This window comes from Chenopodium quinoa, unplaced genomic scaffold (assembly GCF_001683475.1).
Source record: "Chenopodium quinoa cultivar QQ74 unplaced genomic scaffold, ASM168347v1, whole genome shotgun sequence".
In the NCBI taxonomy this organism is placed as follows: Eukaryota; Viridiplantae; Streptophyta; class Magnoliopsida; order Caryophyllales; family Amaranthaceae; genus Chenopodium; species Chenopodium quinoa.
This window is the reverse complement of record NW_018743850.1, coordinates 181826-201051: the sequence shown is the minus strand read 5'-3', so window position 1 is coordinate 201051 and position 19226 is coordinate 181826. Positions and strand designations below refer to the sequence as shown.

The window sequence follows — 19226 nt, the reverse complement described above, 5'->3', positions numbered from 1 at the left end:
ATGGGCCCATCTTTAAGCATGGTATCTTTAGCCTTTAGTACGAAATGCAAAGATGAAAAAAATGTGGTGAGTTAAATTTGGTTGGGTGAAGATTTAAAGGGTGTTGTCGGATGAAAGGTTTCATTGGTGACTCCTGTCTCATATCCGGGAGTTTCAGACCGTAACTACCATGCCCACTTCCCATATTCACCTGTCCTTTCTCTTAACTCATTTATTTCTCTTTTTTTTAATTCAATTATTAATACGAGTATTGCTTTATTTTATGTCTTATTATATGGCATTTATTAGCATGTTTTTTTCTAAAATTATACACCTTTTATCTTTAATAATGTGGATAAAAAGGAAAGTTGAGGTAAATAAATTTGTTTAAGAGAAGTATTTAAGTGGAGTAATATAGTAATATAGTAATATAGGTTTGGTGAGCTTGTTGGGGTTAATATTTATTACTCTCTTTATCATACTTCATCAACATTGATCAACATTTATTCCATTTTTTTTTAAAGGGACTTACGTTTGTCTTAAGTGGGACTAATTTGTTTTTGATCTTTTATTGCAATATTAATTTCATTAGTTATCAAATGTCGCTATCTAACTAACTACCATATCTCACCCTAGATACATGATTTATAAGTTTATCAATCTAAAATACCTTTGATAAATGCTAAACATTCAAATTCTGGACATCTGTTGTAGCATTGGATTATAAAAATATTAATTCGTATTCAATTTATAAGCAATAAAAAAAATTCAGTAAACTCAAAAATAATTACTTCATTGTTAAATAAGAATTCAATCCATTATACTACTCCGCTCCTGAAGATTCTTGACACTTTGTAAATTGTAATGTGTGTTTAAAGATAATAAACATTGACCATATATACCCACTATTGTCTACTTAAAACAAAAAAAAATTACGTGGAATTTTGTTAGATTTGTTTTGATTTATAATTTACAAATATCAAACTTTCATAATTTTGTCAATTACAAAATTAGATATATTAATAATAGTTAAATATTGCATGAGTCCCTGTAAATAATGAATGGTGAAAAACTTTTAAAAATGGAGGTAGTATATAAATTAAACTACTCCGTAGAAGAATTTAATCCAAACACTTCACATTCTTTTAGAACAACATTAATTTAGTAAAAGTCACACCCTAACATCCCATTCCTCTACACTGAAGTTAATTTTGTTATACCACCCATTCCATGTCTTTCCATCTTTACATATAAAACATGAAACACAACCTACCTTTTTTGAAAGTGATGGTGGTTGGGGAACGATTATAGTACAGTCGGTTGCATTGCAAATAAATTAATCACCATTATTTTCTTGTGGCTCATAATTAAACAATTAATTAACGAGGAGAAAAGTATGAGTTTTAAGTCAAGCCCATATGATGATCATGAAGAAGGCTTACATATGCAACAATTCGCATGTTATCACCAATTTTTTATTGCGAGCTCTAATAGAGTTGAATGTAAGTTTCTTACAAAAACAAACTTCGAACTCCATCGGTTTTTGGTTTGGAATGATAAAGTGACAATGATGAAATTAATCTGATTATGCAATCGCATATGCTTAAAGTCTGATACTCAAATTGAGATCTAGAATTGATTATTGATTTCTCCAGCATTAAGAAGAAGTGTCCTAAAAATCCAAAATCTCTTACAAATCAACATGGTCAATTAGTAAGTTGGACACTTTGAGAATGAGGAAAGCGTAAGAGGATTATCACCCTCAAAGTGCCCTTGATGAAGAACTGAAGATTAAACCTTCAACAATATACACCCTAGAGGTACGATGTACCATGGAAATACATAGTGCACATTGTAAGTGTGTATTAGAAGTCATCAACCTCTTTGTCAGTACCTGTTGGAACAACAAGTGTGTAGTGTGTGAATTTTGTGAAAAAACTCAAAGTCCCACATTGGTGGGAAATGAGAGTTTTACTCTCTTTATAATATAGAGAGTGGGCTAAAGGGGTGTGGCCCTTGGGCTACCCACATTTTGTGGAGAGGGAGGACCTATATGGTAAACCATATATCACACACGCGCGCGCCGAACCGGGCCGGGCTGGGTCGGGTTTGGGTTATTAAACAAACTTAATTTTTGTTACCGGTTTGATTAATATTCAGTTACAAAACGTTTTACTGTTTTGGTTTAAATTTTTCCGTTACATTGCTTGATTCTCGTTGCTGTTTTACTGCTAAACGTTGCACCGTTACACTGATTTATTGCCTTGATTCTTGCTTAACGGATACACTAATTGCAGTAAACGTTGCTAATCTTTCTCCCGTTTTCATGCTTAAGTTGTTACGTATCTTTACCTATAAAAGGACGGTTCCAGCTTTGTTTTTAAACACACGAAAAAATACAGAAAACCACTTTGCAAAATATATTTTCTCTTCCTCTCAAAACAGTCGAGCAGTTTCTTTCTAATTTTCTGGTGTTCCGTTGTCCGGTGGTTCGGTGCAAAACCGCCGGTATTTTATACTTGTGAAAGCCTGTTTTATCCTGGGGGCATCCGGTTTGGTACGAGCTGCTTGCACAAGTTTGAGGCAGTGCCGCGAATGTTCTAAAGAGAGCGACATTGTCCGCGACTCAGTCTTATTCTCGGTAACATTGTTCTTACTATTTTATTTGTGCAATTCCGTTTATAACAATTTTAGAACAGTCGTTTCTGCCTTCGTGAACACTATGTCTACCGAAGAAATGACTATGTCTGCTGACCTTAACAAGCCCTTTCGTTTTGAGGGCGCTCACTTTAAAAGATGGAAACAGAAAATGCAATTTTTCTTAACTGTCAAAAAGGTTAATTCTGCCTTAACAGCCCCTCGGCCATTTATTCCTGATAATGCTCCTGAAGATGAATTAGCTTACTTGAATAGTGAAATCGAAACCTGGAATGAAACTGATTTCATGTGCAAAAACTATATACTTAATGGTCTGTCTGATAACCTCTATGACTATTATAATATGGAAAATACTGCTAAGGATTTGTGGGATGCCCTACAAAAAAAGTATGATACTGAAGAAGCAGGTGCCAAAAAGTATGTTGTCAGTAGGTACCTAAAATTCCAGATGACTGATGATAAGTCCGTGGAAGTGCAGTCTCACGACCTTTAGAAAATTGCCCATGAGATAATTTCCGAAGGTATGGCCCTTGATGAACAATTTCAAATTGCTGTTATTATTGACAAGCTGCCTCCTTCCTGGAAAGATTTCAAAAATAATCTCAGGCATAAGACTAAGGAATTCTCCTTAGAGAGTTTGATCACTCGGCTACGTATAGAAGAAGAATCCAGAAAACAGGATCTAAAGGAAGAGATTTTACAAATCTCTGCTAATAATGCTCCTAGGCGATCTGCTGCAGTACTTAAACCTGCTGGTAAGAATTTCAAACCTCAGAACCGGAAGAATAACTTCAATAAACCGAATGTTCAAAAGAACAATGGAAGACAACAGTTTCAACCCCCTAAGAATGGTACTGGTCAATTTCTGTGCTATCGGTGTGGAAAACCAGGCCATATGGCACGAAAGTGCAGGAACATGCCTAACCCTGTGCCTGCGCAGGCTAGCATGATTGAAGAGCCTTTTGTGGCTATGATTACTGAGATCAACCTTACTGGTGGATCAGATGGGTGGTGGATAGACACTGGTGCCACACGTCATGTCTGTTATGATCGTCGGATGTTTAAAACATACACTGAAAAGACCGATGATAAGAAAGTACTGTTGGGTGATTCCCATTCCACTAACATTGCTGGTGTTGGAAATGTTGAGTTGAAGTTTACTTCTGGAAGGACTCTCATTCTGAAAGATGTGTTACACACTCCGGAAATGAGGAAGAATTTAGTTTCTGGTTTTTTGCTTAATAAGGCTGGTTTTATACAAACCATAGGTTCTGATTTGTTTACTTTAACTAAGAATGGAATATTTGTAGGAAAAGGATATGCTACTGATGGCATGTTTAAACTGAATGTTGAAGTTAATAAAATTTCTAATTCCGCTTATATGTTGTGTTCTACTATTAATGTTTGGCATACTAGACTTTGTCATGTGAACAAAAGACTCATAAAAAATATGAGCAATTTAGGCCTTATTCCAAATATCTCTCTCAATGACTTTGACAAATGTGATTCTTGTAGTCAGGCTAAGATTACAAAAACACCTCATAAATCTGTGAATAGAAACTCAGAACCATTAGACTTAATTCATTCGGATATTTGTGAACTAAATGGAACGTTGACCAGAAATGGACAACGATACTTTATCACCTTTATTGATGATTGTTCTGATTATACTTGTATTTATTTGATGAAAAATAAGAGTGATGCTTTTGAAATGTTTAAGTTGTTTATAACAGAGTTTGAGAATCAGTTTAACAAGAAAATAAAAAGATTACGAAGTGATCGTGGAACTGAGTATGATACTGATGCTTTTGTAGAATTTTATAATTCACATGGTATCATACATGAAAGGACAGCTCCTTATTCCCCAGAAATGAATGGAAAGGCTGAAAGGAAAAATAGGACCTTTACATAATTAGTAGTTGCTATTTCCTTATATTCTGGTGCTGCTGATCATTGGTGGGGTGAAATTCTACTAACTGTTTGTTATGTCTTAAACCGTATTCCAAAGACTAAGAGTAAGGTTTCTCCCTATGAAATACTTCGTAATAAACGACCTAACATTTCTTATTTCAGAACTTGGGGTTGTCTAGCATATGTTAGGATTCCTGATCCTAAAAGAGTTAAATTAGCTAGTAGAGCTTATGAATGTGTATTCATTGGATATGCTATTAACAGTAAGGCATATAGATTCTTTGATTTAAATGCTCGTGTAATTATTGAATCTAATGATGTTGATTTTTATGAGGACATGTTTCCTTTTAAATATAGAAATAGCGGGGGTTCGTCCACCTCTATTATTCCTAAAGTCAGGTCTAACTCACAAGAATTGGATGCTGAACCCGAACTAAGAAAGAGAAAGCGGGCTAGAGTAGCAAAAGACTTCGGCCCAGACTTTGTAGTTCTTAATGTAGAGGAGGATCCTTCTACCCTCCAAGAAGCTCTAACCTCAGTTGATGCAGATTTATGGCAAGAAGCCGTGAACGACGAAATGGACTCACTTGAGTCTAATCGAACTTGGCATCTAACTGAGTTGCCACCAGGCTGCAAGTCAATTGGTTGCAAATGGGTCCTAAAAAGAAAGCTGAAAGTTGATGGGACCGTTGATAAGTTCAAAGCCCGTTTGGTAGCTAAAGGCTACAGACAGAGGGAGAATGTTGATTTCTTTGATACCTATTCACCTGTAACTAGAGTAACATCTATTAGAGTACTAATATCTCTTGCTTCTGTTTTTAATCTTGTAGTACATTAGATGGATGTAAAGACTGCATTCTTGAACGGTGAATTGGAAGAAGAAATCTACATGGATCAACCGGAAGGATTCGTTGTTCAAGGAAAAGAGCATCTGGTATGTAAGCTAGATAAATCTCTTTATGGTCTCAAACAAGCACCTAAACAATGGCATGAAAAATTTGATAACTTAGTCATCTCACATGGTTTTAAGATAAATGGTAGTGACAAATGCATATATGTAAAATTTGAGAATGACATATGCACTATAATTTGTCTATATGTGGATGACTTGTTAATTTTTGGCTCGAACATTCATGCTGTGAATGATGTAAAGCTATTGTTGAATGCTGAGTTTGACATGAAAGACCTAGGAGAGGCTAATGTAATCCTTAGAATTAAGATTACTAGGACAGAAAATGGAGTTTCTTTGGATCAATCTCATTACATTGAGAAAATCCTAAAGAAATATGGTTACTTTGACTGTAAACCTGCTAATACACCTTATGACTCCAGTGTTAAATTATTTAAGAACACTGGTGATGCCGTAAGGCAATCTGATTATGCGAGCATCATTGGCAGCCTTCGGTATGCCACTGATTGTACTAGACCCGACATTTCCTATGTCGTGGGATTGTTAGGCAGGTTTACTAGTTGTCCTGGTAATGAGCATTCGCATGCTATTGAAAGGGTCATGAGATACCTTAAGAGGACCATGAACCTAGGGTTGCATTATGAAAGGTTTCCAGCTGTACTAGAAGGCTATAGTGATGCTGACTGGAACGCCTTATCAGATGACTCTAAGGCTACTAGTGGATATATTTTTTCTATAGCCGGTGGAGCTGTATCTTGGAAGTCTAAGAAACAGACTATTTTGGCTCAGTCCACCATGGAGTCAGAAATGATAGCACTAGCTACGGCTAGTGAAGAAGCAGGTTGGTTAAGAGGCCTGCTAGGTGAAATTCCCCTATGGGAAAAGCCATTACCAGCTGTCTTGATCCATTGTGATAGTACCGCGGCTATTGCAAAAGTTCAGAACCGTTATTACAACGGTAAGAGACGACAAATACGTCGTAAGCACAGCACTGTGAGAGAATATCTCTCTATCGGAGCTGTTAGAGTGGATCACGTACGCACTGAGAATAACTTGGCTGATCCTTTGACGAAAGGATTAGCTAGGGAGAAAGTCCATTTTTCCTCTAAGAAAATGGGACTATTGCCATTGAAATGAACCACACATAATGGTAACCCAACCTATGAACTGGAGATCCCAAGAAATAGGTTCAAAGGGTAATAACAAGTTATGGTGTGATATGAGTTGAATATGTTCAAAAGACATAATTTCCTGAAGCGATCAAAGATGAGTTAATAGGAACTCTTAATGAAATCTATACTCCAATTTGGAGTGGAGTACCAAGCTACAGGAGTACTCTTGATAGATTCACCTATGTGAATGTGGAAGTTAGGCCGCTTCCTATGAAATGTGTGGCAGCATTTCTAGAGCATTCACTACACTGGGATAGACGTGCATGGCCGAAATAGCACGGGTCTAGAACAACACCAAGAGTAGGTTGTGTGTGGTACTTTGTCAGAGATAGGGTTCAAAACTTCGAGTCACCCTTGTTGAATCTGAATCGTACTCACTACGTAGAAGTTCAAGTTGAAAAACACTTCTGTTTATGCGCAACCTATATATGTATGGATTCTGCTCGAAAATGTTTTCAAAAAATTCAAGTGGGGGATTGTTGGAACAACAAGTGTGTAGTGTGTGAATTTTGTGAAAAAACTCAAAGTCCCACATTGGTGGGAAATGAGAGTTTTACTCTCTTTATAATATAGAGAGTGGGCTAAAGGGGTGTGGCCCTTGGGCTACCCACATTTTGTGGAGAGGGAGGACCTATATGGTAAACCATATATCACACACGCGCGCCGAGCCGAGCCGGGCTGGCTGGGTCGGGTTCGGGTTTGGGTTTGGGTTATTAAACAAACTTAATTTTTGTTACCGGTTTGATTAATATTCAGTTACAAAACGTTTTACTGTTTTGGTTTAAATTTTTCCGTTACATTGCTTGATTCTCGTTGTTGTTTTACTGCTAAACGTTGCACCGTTACACTGATTTAATGCCTTGATTCTTGCTTAACGGATACACTAATTGCAGTAAACGTTGCTAATCTTTCTCCCGTTTTCATGCTTAAGCTGTTACGTATCTTTACCTATAAAAGGACGGTTCCAGCTTTGTTTTTAAACACACGAAAAAATACAGAAAACCACTTTGCAAAATATATTTTCTCTTCCTCTCAAAACAGTCGAGCAGTTTCTTTCTAATTTTCTGGTGTTCCGTTGTCCGGTGGTTCGGTGCAAAACCGTCGGTATTTTATACTTGTGAAAGCCTGTTTTATCCTGGGGGCATCCGGTTTGGTACGAGCTGCTTGCACAAGTTTGAGGCAGTGCCGCGAATGTTCTAAAGAGAGCGACATTGTCCGCGACTCAGTCTTATTCTCGGTAACATTGTTCTTACTATTTTATTTGTGCAATTCCGTTTATAACAGTACCTGATGGTGCTTGATTGCTTCCGCTTCAACGTTGAAATAAAGCTATTTGCTTAACTCATGAAATCATGTCTTCCATTAGAAATTTAGAATGTATTGACAAAAAAGTCACGAGTCCTCTTGGAACTTGAAAGCCTCATTTCTTTATAATTTTAGATTACAAGTGTAATATTAAATACCCAGGAATTGTTTTACAGGCATAATACTACCATCCACTTCCATAAATATATAACTCAATAGTCAAAATTTCGTACTAAGTGTGTTTCATGTTTATGGACTTATGGTTACACAACTTACAATTATAGTGATCTCGTTTAATAAAGTATCTATCTTCCACTAACAAGCAACTACCAAGAACATTAATGTGGCACCTTAGAATATACCTTGAATTTCTGGCTAGTTCATCATTCATTGGCTCATCGGATTACTAAGTCGAAATCAGAAACGATGGAATTCAATGGATCGTATTCAAAAGAGAAAGGTAGCTCAGCTGACACGCACTCGCACAATTGGTGCATCATATAGCAATCTATCAGACGATTAATGGTGCTTTTGCATTGAAGACTGAAAGAAATCTGATGCAATTATTCAATGCAGAGGAAATCTGTTTTTAGATCAGAGAAGAAATTAGGAGAAAAATAGAGAGAGTGATATTTTGATTGCTTGATTATAACCGTTACACCATCACAGCTTTAATACATACACTAAGGAGCTGAGCCTAGCTAGCTGGCAGAGAATCTAACACATTCGTTGTACCAAAATAACAGAATACAAAATGACAAAATAGAGAATAACAGAATGCCAGCACATAGATGATTTGGATAGCTAAATATCCAATTATTGGTATGCTGTCCTTAATATGCATCATTGCCACCCTTTAACCAACATATTAATCCTTTGATTAAAGTTCGTTTTTTCTTTGAAAGAAAAGTAAAAAGTTTTACAAATTGCATAAAAAAATTAGTAAAACTCTATAATCACATAGCTAAAAAGAGGGATAAATCTTAAATCAATAATAAGGCATTTAAATAAATAAAAACCATAACAATTTTAGCAAACAAAGTATGAAAATGAGCTAACTGCAAGTGATATGACGGATCTGATCTGTTACACTTTGTTTGGATTGAAGAAAATAGAGGGAAAAGAAGGGAAAGGAAAAGGAGGGATGAATTATCTTTCATTTGGATAACAAATAAGGAAGGAAGGGAATTGGAAGGGAGATAAATGGAAGGATTAAATTGTAAGAAATTAATCTCTCCAACAATGGAAAGATTTGGAAGGAAAACTCATCTTTCTTCCCTCCCCTTCCTTTCTCTTCCCTCCCCTTCTTTTCTTTCCCATTTCTTTATCCAAACACACCGTTAGAAATAAGAAGAGATCAAAGATACTAGAGATAGCACAATCATTGATGTAGGCCCATAAGGATTGGCAGTCTTGGGCTGACAGAACATCTTACAGCCCGTTGTGTTTGGGCTGTACAGTGAATTTGGCCCACAAAGTTTAATTCGAATATGGTACGGGTTTACACAGGACATTTTGACAAATTTTTAGTAGAAATGATACTTATGATAGTACTAATTGCTCAATTCAGACTTTATTTAGATAGATTACTTGACATCAAAACTACTTTAATACTTTGTCCATAATCATTTTTTATTGTGCTTAAGATAATTATATGGTTAAAGGTTATTAGAAAATCGAATAGGCTAGCGCAGAAGTATGAAGGAAGGTTTGAGATGATTCCAATACGGTGTTCATAATTTTAACAAGTCACCAGCTTGAAACCAGTTATCTTAAGCCACAGTTGGATACAGATGATGTGGTGCAATCAGTGTAATGCAAATATGCAATTGACATGAAACAGAGGAGTATTATATCTCAACTATAAACAAGAATTGTTGAATAAATGAATTCGATGGTATCTATCTTTCCATGGTAACAGTTCCATTTAAGCGAAAACTTTAAAAATTAGTATTCCGACATCAACAATGCCTGATGCTAACTGAGCATAGGCAACTTCAAACTTGTGCTTCGGAGTGAAACAGTGAACAATGCAGTAAGATTGGTAAATCTGGGGAAGCTTCAGTTATTGAACCTTCTCCTTACAACAATCAGCATAACACTGTTGCAGTGTGTATTGCTATAAAGATGATCAAACAAGAAATTAAGGTACCAGTTGCTATTGCGGTTTTGTGTCACTCTCCTTGCTTGCCGGTGTCACAGCTTCCTCCTCGAGTCTTTTCTTCCAATACTCCTCCAATGGAGGGCCAAATAATGACTTGCCAGATATAACACCAATTCTGCAAAAAAATTAGAATCCAAGTCAAATTATTGTAAGCTCATATTAATACTCAGAATGTTGACAATCTTTTTGGCTACTATAAGAGAGCTAAACCAAGAAGAGAACACTACTCAATATTTACTAAAAGATGGTTAATCGGCTTGAATAGGGAGCGTAGTCGAGTCATTGCTTAGATAAGCCTAAAAAGACCAATGCTTTAGAGTTAAAACATCAGATCATTTAGATGTATGGTGTTCAGCTACTCCTCTTTGAATTTAAACATCACAAATTCACAATTCTACTTAAAAGTATTGCAAAGGGAAATCATCAAGAATTGGGGGAGGGGGGGACTGGAGAGGATACAGAAAGTGTTTTTCTTCATCTTCTGCATGCCCTGAAGACTTTTAATAGACCTTATAGTAGGCAAAATGCTTCATCAACGACATAGTAAAAACATAAACATCCTTGTGCAAAAGTATATTGAAGCACTCACAATTCACAGACATTGGTTGTGAGTCGCTGGCCGAAAAATAGGGATCTATTATGTCCAAATATAAGCATGTCTATGGTGACTCCAGCTATTGAGTGAGGCAATAAATTCAAAGATTTAAAATCTCCATCAGAAGAGGTGGAAGATAACAAATTTTTTCTCTTTTGGTAAAGAGCGAGAAGAACAGACCTTTGCACCAAGTCATGAGTTCATTGATTGAGAAAGGAAGATCAAGAAAAAAATGTCATCATAATTTATAAGCTATGATTCACAAAACCAAAAGCTTTGCTAGAAGCCTGAATATCTAGCTATTGGCTATCATATCCGTGTAGTAAGAGAAGCTGGTGCAGTGACCTTCAGCTCTTAGGCATAACAATGTGGTAGGGATGAGGTAAGGGAACATACTCCGGATTCTATTAAAGGGCGACTATGCTCCACTCTCTCCGCGATGCTACTCATAAAACAACGACGACGACAACAACAACAACTCGCAATTGGAACCAGATGCTACTACCTTATTATGTGTTTAATAACCAAGAGGGGTCTCGAAATCTTTCTAATATTGGAAGGATTTGATTTAGAAACGGGAAGGTGATTAAAAGTCGTCAATCCAATTCCATTTCCTTCCCCAAATTCCATCACCACGTCGCCCTTCCCTTCAAATTGATCATTATCTCATCCACACACACAATGTTAAGGAAATTCAACCGAAACTCCAAAGCTAGAACAAAATAAAATCCCCAAAATTGGCAATGTTTACAAAATTAATCATCTTCTAACATTTCTGCAGAAAATCGCTAAAAGGATTCATTGATTTCTTCATCTTAGCAAATTCAATTTGTTATATAACTTTTTAAGCATAGAAATTAGAAATTTCCATTTCTCAAATTAATTTCAAGTAATTAGCAACATCATCATCAAAGCTAGTTCGAATTCCCATCCATTTTAACAAACAAACTGATTCAAAAACCACACAGCTCAATCAAAATTACAAAATTCAATCATAAGCAAATTAAATCAAAACAAACGAAATTAAAAGAAGAAATAGCAAAATAAAGAAGAAAGATGAAAGAACTAACATGACAGCACCAGCAACCAGGGGAATCGACGGAAATCGACGTCGATAAAACATTTTGTTGATCTCTTCGTTGCTTTCTAAAAGATCACCTATTCCTCAACTCCTTCATTTTAGGGTTCTTTCTCTCTCCTACAATTAACAACGGGCTTTCACTTTGGGCTGATATACCTATTCAAAGGCCCAATGTCTACTTGAGCTCAGCCCTTATCCACAAAACATAGCCCGTAGTAGATGTTTGCGTTTATGGACATGTTGTGTTAGCTGTTAGATATTGTTGCTCTCTAAATTATGAACTATTTACTTTGAGAGAAAAATACACGATTCTAAATTAAGTTTGCTACTTTGGCCCTGTTCACTTCACCTTAAAAAAAAAAATATTCAGTAAAAATTATTTTAGTTCAGCACAAATTATTTCAGTTCAGTAAAAATAATTTCAATTCAGTAAAAAATCAGTAACTTTAAAGAAGAAATATAACAGAAAATCAGTAAAAATAATTTAAGTTCAGCAAAAATAATTTCAGTTCAGTAAAAATAATTTAAGTTCGGCAAAAATAATTTCAGTTCAGTAAAAATAATTTCAGTTTAGCAAAAATAAGGTGAAATGAACGGGACCTTTGTTATTAGTTAGAGGTAGCCATCAAAATAATTTGTTTGTAGAATTGGATTTGGAACTATAGTTGGACATTGGATTAGATTAGTATAACAATATTGAGTACTTCACTACTTCGTAATCTGTACTTTATATGTTTTGGCTAAAATAAACTTATTGTATATGAAGTTATCAATTTTTCTTTTATAAGATTTATGTTATAACTTGTAAGATCAAGTCAATCAAAATTTTAAACTAATGGTTGAAATTCAAGATTGAGTTTATATTCTATCAATTTATGTTAATCGGGAAGAATAATTATATTATATACAAGATACAAAGTTGTTTATCCATCACATACATCTTGATTTGTCATCTACCCACCAATATGACTTGGACAAAAGAAATTAATTTTATTTATATTTATATCACCTCATAATTAATACTATCATTTACTTCATTTGGATAACATTAGGAATTTTATTTTATATTGACAACTCAACTAGTTTTTCCCAAAACTAAAAGCCCTCAACTAGTGAGAATGCAATAAAATACAAAAAAAATTGGTCCAAAGGAAAATTTAATGTAAAAATGGTGTTTCTTCAATGAGATAGCAAAGTCAAGAAAGCCTTGTTGTGTTGGTCAGGCCCATGCAAAAAGATTTAGTCAAATACTCAAAAATCCAGAACATCATGTCATATTTATACTTGTTAGCGCACTTTTATGTGCGCTCTCATAAATAAAGAGTTAAAAGACTATGAAGTATGAACTAGCTCAAATTAATATTTCCTCCGATAATAATGGACTTATTACACTATTTATCACTCTTTTTTGACCATATAATATGATTTATACGTTAAGCAAAATATAGTTATGTGGGATCTAGTTGGATTCATCTCATAAAATACTTTCACAATATCAATTTTTTATAATTTTTACTCTACACAATTATAGATATTTAGCATATAAAATGTGTTTTAAGATGCGTAATTTCATCCTTGTCGGAGGAACTATTCACTTTGACTAAGCCTAGATCTGACTGCCATGCATAACCATTAAATAAAAACATAAAGCTTATATAAATTCGGCATTTTCCTAGCTACAAATTTCTGTTTGGGTCAAATTGTTTGAATTTGAATTTGTGCCGCTTACTAGTTCTAGATATAGTAGTTCATTGGCCTAATTGTTGTGGGTAATGTGGGATTTAGTTACAAATCCACTTATTCAAATGGAAGAAAAATGTGATGATATCCTCATATAGTCATATGTAATCCTCGATTCCATTTTATTGGCCAAAAAAAAAAAAAAAAAAAAAAAACGAATCTATTTTAATGTGTGGTTTCATACACATACACTCCGTGCATTAGATACTAAAGAGTGTACATTGTACATTTGTGCCGGTTGAAATTAAGGTGGTGAACTTCATTTATGTAACGTGTTCCCTCACATAGTATTACTCTGTGTATAATATACTTAACTCTTTGTATCAGTCACTCAAATTTTATATTTTTGCCAAATACTCTAAAGCTCATCATGGGGAGCTAAAGAGTCAATCTAGAGCTATGTAAAATTGACTTGGTTAACCCGAAGTGATTTGAGTAAGAAATTAATTCACATGGGCGCAATGATTTTACATGACTCAAATTTGAAATAACCAGATTAGATTCCAGCCTGCGTAACCAATGCGACAGCTCTAGAGTTTTAGAAGACATCGGCATATATACATTGCATTATTTTAAACTTGTAAATGTAAGGTATTGATAATAATCTCTCCACATCAAAGTTCCGGCTGTGATGACATTTATGCTCAAGTGCTCAACGGGCAACTACCCTAAGGTTTGAGTTTAAGTTATGTGACAGAGACAGATTTATTATTATTACTATTACAAAAAAATTCAAAAGATTTTATACAGGTCATCATCACAGACAGAGTTTTAGAACAGAGAAAGAAATAGCAAGCTTGCATGGTAGCTAGGTGGAAGATATATGTAACATGCAATTTGCAAACTACCTAACCAATTTAGTAGCAAAGCTACTGTGCAATTTAATCTCAAGCTTCTAGAATGGCCCCATTCCATGCATTCTCCTAAGTTTTTGCCAAGTATGCCCCATGCTAGCAACCTTCTAATGAAGCATTCAAATCAAACACCATTTTTTTTTTTTAATTAGAGTTCACTTGGACCATTCATTTGATAGGAGGGAGGGTGATGAAGTGTAAACGCCATTAATGCTAAGTATCTAAATTTATTAATACGTAAGTGCTCGTATGTTTTTGTTGTTCTTCCTTAATCGGTTGATTTTACGTGTATTTATACTTTATTTTATATTATTTTTTTTCATTAATCTTTAATTGCGACTTTGAATAAGCCAAAAGAAAACTAATAAGTCAAAATTTTCATATCACGATAGTTATATTTAGGGCATCTAATGTATAAATTGTCCAAAGCACATGATTTTTTGAATTGAAATTGGGGCTATTATTGGATTGTTCTTTAAAAACAAAAGGAGGGGGGTGGGGGGTAGAAATTATATTATGATCATATGATTAATGCACGAACGAATAGTAGTATTACTAGTATTGGTCGTCTATCCTCATTTTTATTTGAATGGAAGTAGTGTCTAGCTTGATTCTTGAAGATGATATTAGAATTAATGAAATATATAAGAAGTAAACGATTATTTAATACTATTGTGTATTGTCAACATACAAAATGTCACTTCGTACTTTAGAAAACATAGTAATCCTCTCACATTGACAATAACATTATTTAATTAAGGTGGTTGATCAATTGTTTGTAAACCATGTATTATATGTGTAATAAGAATAATAGAGTAATATATTATGAAAAAAAAATTATTTATGAGTGAGTGATATTGAACATCTTTTAACAAATAACAAGTGAATATAAAGTGATCTAGGTTATTGTCTTATTCCACTTATTGTATGATCGGCATCCCTTTTTGACCTCATGTACCAAAACTTCCTTGTTATTTTCACGAGCGATGATGGTAGTTTATTATAACAATTTATGACATACTCCTTATATGAATATTGTCATATTAGTTCGTGTAAATTATTGAATTAATGTCGTGGTTAGCTATTTGAGATGTGTTTTATACCATTCACAAGTCATAGAGATTAATTAAATCCTTTAACTTTAATAACAAAGGGTGAGAAGAGAAATTTCTAGCAAGTACAAAGCTGGTCAAATTCGTACATAAACTAATTCAAAAAATGAAATTTCTTAATTATATGTGCTGTTACATGTTATTCCTTTCGATACCTTTTGTTTTTCTCACTTGCAATCCTTTTGTAAGACCAAAAAGAGTCAAAGTTGTGAAAAACAAAAAAAATCGAAGGAAATACGAGTATTAAATAAAGTAACTTTGACATACTCATAACTCATATATCAAGATTGATAAAGCACACGAGTAAATGGTAATCATATAATTAACATTAAATTCTCAAAAAGATAATTCCTGCAAAATCTGAAATCATATACGAGGTACGGAGTATTATTCAAGGATTTTGGCTTTGAGTGTAGATATAATCAGTGTGAGCCACGAGTGTTCTCCGCAGCAAACAGTCCTCATCACTAGCTCCTTGACAATTTTCAATGTCATTCACCTTCAAATTCTCTTTTTCCGAGTCCTGTTTAACATAATTCCAACGCAGAAATTAGCTATGAATGATTAGCCTAATTTTTTTTAAGGAATAATTAGCCTAATTCTACATGCACGAATTAATGCCCATTAAACTTACGAATTTAGACGCATTACTACTACCTCTGTCTGGAATTAGTGTTACACTAATTATCTGTTTATATTATTAAGTAACTCAATTACGAGTGCTTACCATATCAACGTGATGACATTTATTTGTTTATTGATTAACTGAATTACGAATGCTTACCATATCAACGTGATGACAACTAAATCTAGATAGAGGGAGGACTACGTATATTTTGTATATATCCGTTAATTCATGCACAATACACTAAAACGATATGAATATATGGAAAATGTAAGAATACTTACCCCATGAGGAGAATCTGGCATAGGACGAGCAGCAAAATTTAGAGTGGTAGAACAAACAATAAGAGCTATAAAAAAGAGTGCGCCGAATTTCGCCATTACAATTTGCTACAACTTTGTTTTCTTTGGATCTTTGTATATAATAATGAGGAAATAGTGTGTTAATTAGATTATAAAAAGGGAGGAGAGAGAGAAGAGAAAGAGAGAAATAGAGATGAGTTGTTTGAGAGATAATTCTAAAAAAGAGGAGAGATGGAGAGTTTATATAGGAAAGACTTGATGGTTGTTACGGTGTGAACTTTGGAAAGACAGTGAATAATGGAAAATGTAATTAATTAAGATAAGATAAAACTTAATTTAGCAAATTAATAAAAATTTAGCAAACCAAACCAGTGGCGGATATTAAATTAAGGTAAATTGTTGATTTTCGTCACATTGGATATTAACAAACCAATCTAATTATCTTTCTTAATATAGGATTGATGATTTTATGAATCAATGTTGATATTATTCCTAAACTTATTATAGATTACGATTATTTTTTTTTTCTTTTGGACATGTGAAAAATGAACGAAATACTTTTTTCTTTTTTTTTTTTTTTTTTTTTTTTTTGTGACATTGGGTTTTTTAATGTGTGGTTTGAATATCATTTTTTGAAAAAGTTTTGATAATAATTAATAATAATTAAAAAAATATTAACATCAAAGTTGTTTCCTGTAAAAATCAAAGTAGTAGATTAAAACTGTACAATAAGATTGCCTTTTCTACTTTTTAGTTACTTCCATAGTTACCTTATTAATTAATTATTGCTTATTTGGATCATATTTAATTTATTTGAAAATTTTACAGTAGCTTTTCGAAGAGTGACTATCACAAGCGTAATGATGTGGCATAATTTGATATATTTTATAATTTCATCTTTGACTTTTCAAAGTTTTTTAATTAAAATTCATATTTTTAATTCTGAAATTGTTTTTTTATTCTCGACAACTATATTTTATAATTTCAAAAATTCTGTTTTTGATTTCTTAATTTTTTTCAGAAAATCAAAATTAAAAAATGAAAAACAAAAATTGTTCTTCATTGTTCGTTAGTTCTTCATTTTCTTCATCCAAAATCAAAAATTTCATGCAAATTTGTCACTATTATTCACTAATTCGTTCAATGTTTCACTGTGAAGTTCGATCTTTAATTTCGTTCATCAATTTGTTTTGTAGCATTTCGAATTTTTCAGTTTTTGTTAAGGATGAATTAACACATTATATCCTTATTATTACGTATTTGTTAAGGATGAATTACCAAATAAAACACACTATTTCCTTATTAATTTCGCCATATTATTATGTATTTCACTGTGGAGATCGAACTTAACAAATCGCATTATTACATATTTGTTAAGGATGAATTACCCGCATAGGTGTTTGGCTATATCGCGGTGGTCGGCGGCATGGTGGTTTAGGTTGAATGATTGGTGTTCTTCCGAATGTATGATCGGAGAAGACAACAATTCGTTAATTGTTTTCGTCCCTGTTCGATCCGTAAAAATGTAAATAATTTATCACGAACTTGTTTGTGTCTTAGGTAATGACCTAAACTCTTGTAGGTCATTACCTTATCTGGTCCTTTAAATATATTAACTCGCAAATTTTGCAAATTGTTATTTATTATTATTGAAACATGTTTCAAATTAAAATTCAATGTAAACAAAATACTATTCATCATACACACACCATGTCTTTAATTTGTTTGATAAAAATTGCATAGTCAATCGCCTTGCTCGGGTGAGAATGAAGATCATAGAGAATATATTGATCTCCTAGTACAATAACACTAATGATGTGTTGTTACACTGTCACTATCTTAAGACTTTGAACTAATGGAAAAAGTTTTTCTATTTTCTTTTTTTTTTTAATTTTAAAAGGACATAGACCAAAATGTATACTATACCCCAAAATTCTCCTCGACCACATGAAAAAGATGTGATAGATTATAACATTTTTCACTTAGAATAACTATTTAAAAACTGGAGACAATTTCTAGTGAACTTATCATTCATTCAAATCAATGATAGTTATAAAATAAATAAATATTTAAAATTGTATAGAAATTTCCATGATAGTTATCAATTCAAATGCCTTATCCTTAATAAGGTGCATTGACTACTTTCCCTCACGTTTGCATGGAGACAATTGTAAATAGTGTAGTACGTGTGTGGGTCTTGGAAGGTTCAAAGGATGTGCCCGTTTTTTCTATTTTCTCTAGATGATCTCTCCCAAGCAGTTGACATGTAGCCTCTATTTAATTTGCTAAATCTTATAGATTAATTAATAAATGAGAAAAAAAAAAGAAGGTATTTCTTCATCTAGATGCTTGTAAACATGACATAATTTGATACGTTGTGGATGTAAAAGATTGCACTTTAATGCAACGAAGACTAGAAGAGTATATAGATCTAATGACGGATTGATGGACGTTGGTATAAAAAGTAAAGGGGCTAATTTAAAACGAATCTAATAAATTGACACATGCCATTTTCTGGAAATTGTTTTACCACTATTTTTTTTTGTCTTTTCTAATTTCTCTTTATAATAAAATTATTACTAATTCTAAATACTTTGTTTATATCTTATACAAGTATGTATTACTATTTTCATGGAAGAAATTAATAATATATTTCTATTTAATCAATAAATCAATATATGTATGTATATTATATTTCATGCATCAACTATTAAAATACACAAGGACAATTCCTTTTTATATCAAACAAATCTAATTATGGGAAAAAACTTTCAACAAATAAATAATAATTTAAAAATTTTCTAATTAACGATAAAGA

The 19226-nt window shown here is 33.3% G+C and overlaps 1 protein-coding gene and 1 long non-coding RNA gene across 2 annotated transcripts; both read right to left on the bottom strand.

Moving 5' to 3' along the window:
• Nucleotides 1-9764: 9764 nt before the first annotated feature.
• LOC110685760 lies at nt 9765-12111 on the bottom strand. The gene is made up of 2 exons (XR_002504104.1): nt 11765-12111; nt 9765-10214 (listed from the first exon to the last, which is right to left on the bottom strand). It is a non-coding gene; the product is annotated as an uncharacterized LOC110685760 (long non-coding RNA).
• A 3452-nt stretch (nt 12112-15563) lies between these two features.
• LOC110685759 (phytosulfokines 3-like) lies at nt 15564-16647 on the bottom strand. The gene is made up of 2 exons (XM_021862279.1): nt 16391-16647; nt 15564-16004 (listed from the first exon to the last, which is right to left on the bottom strand). Exons 1-2 carry the CDS (start codon nt 16484-16486, stop codon nt 15873-15875), a joined length of 228 nt encoding a protein of 75 aa, XP_021717971.1. The 5' UTR covers nt 16487-16647; the 3' UTR covers nt 15564-15872.
• Nucleotides 16648-19226: the final 2579 nt, after the last annotated feature.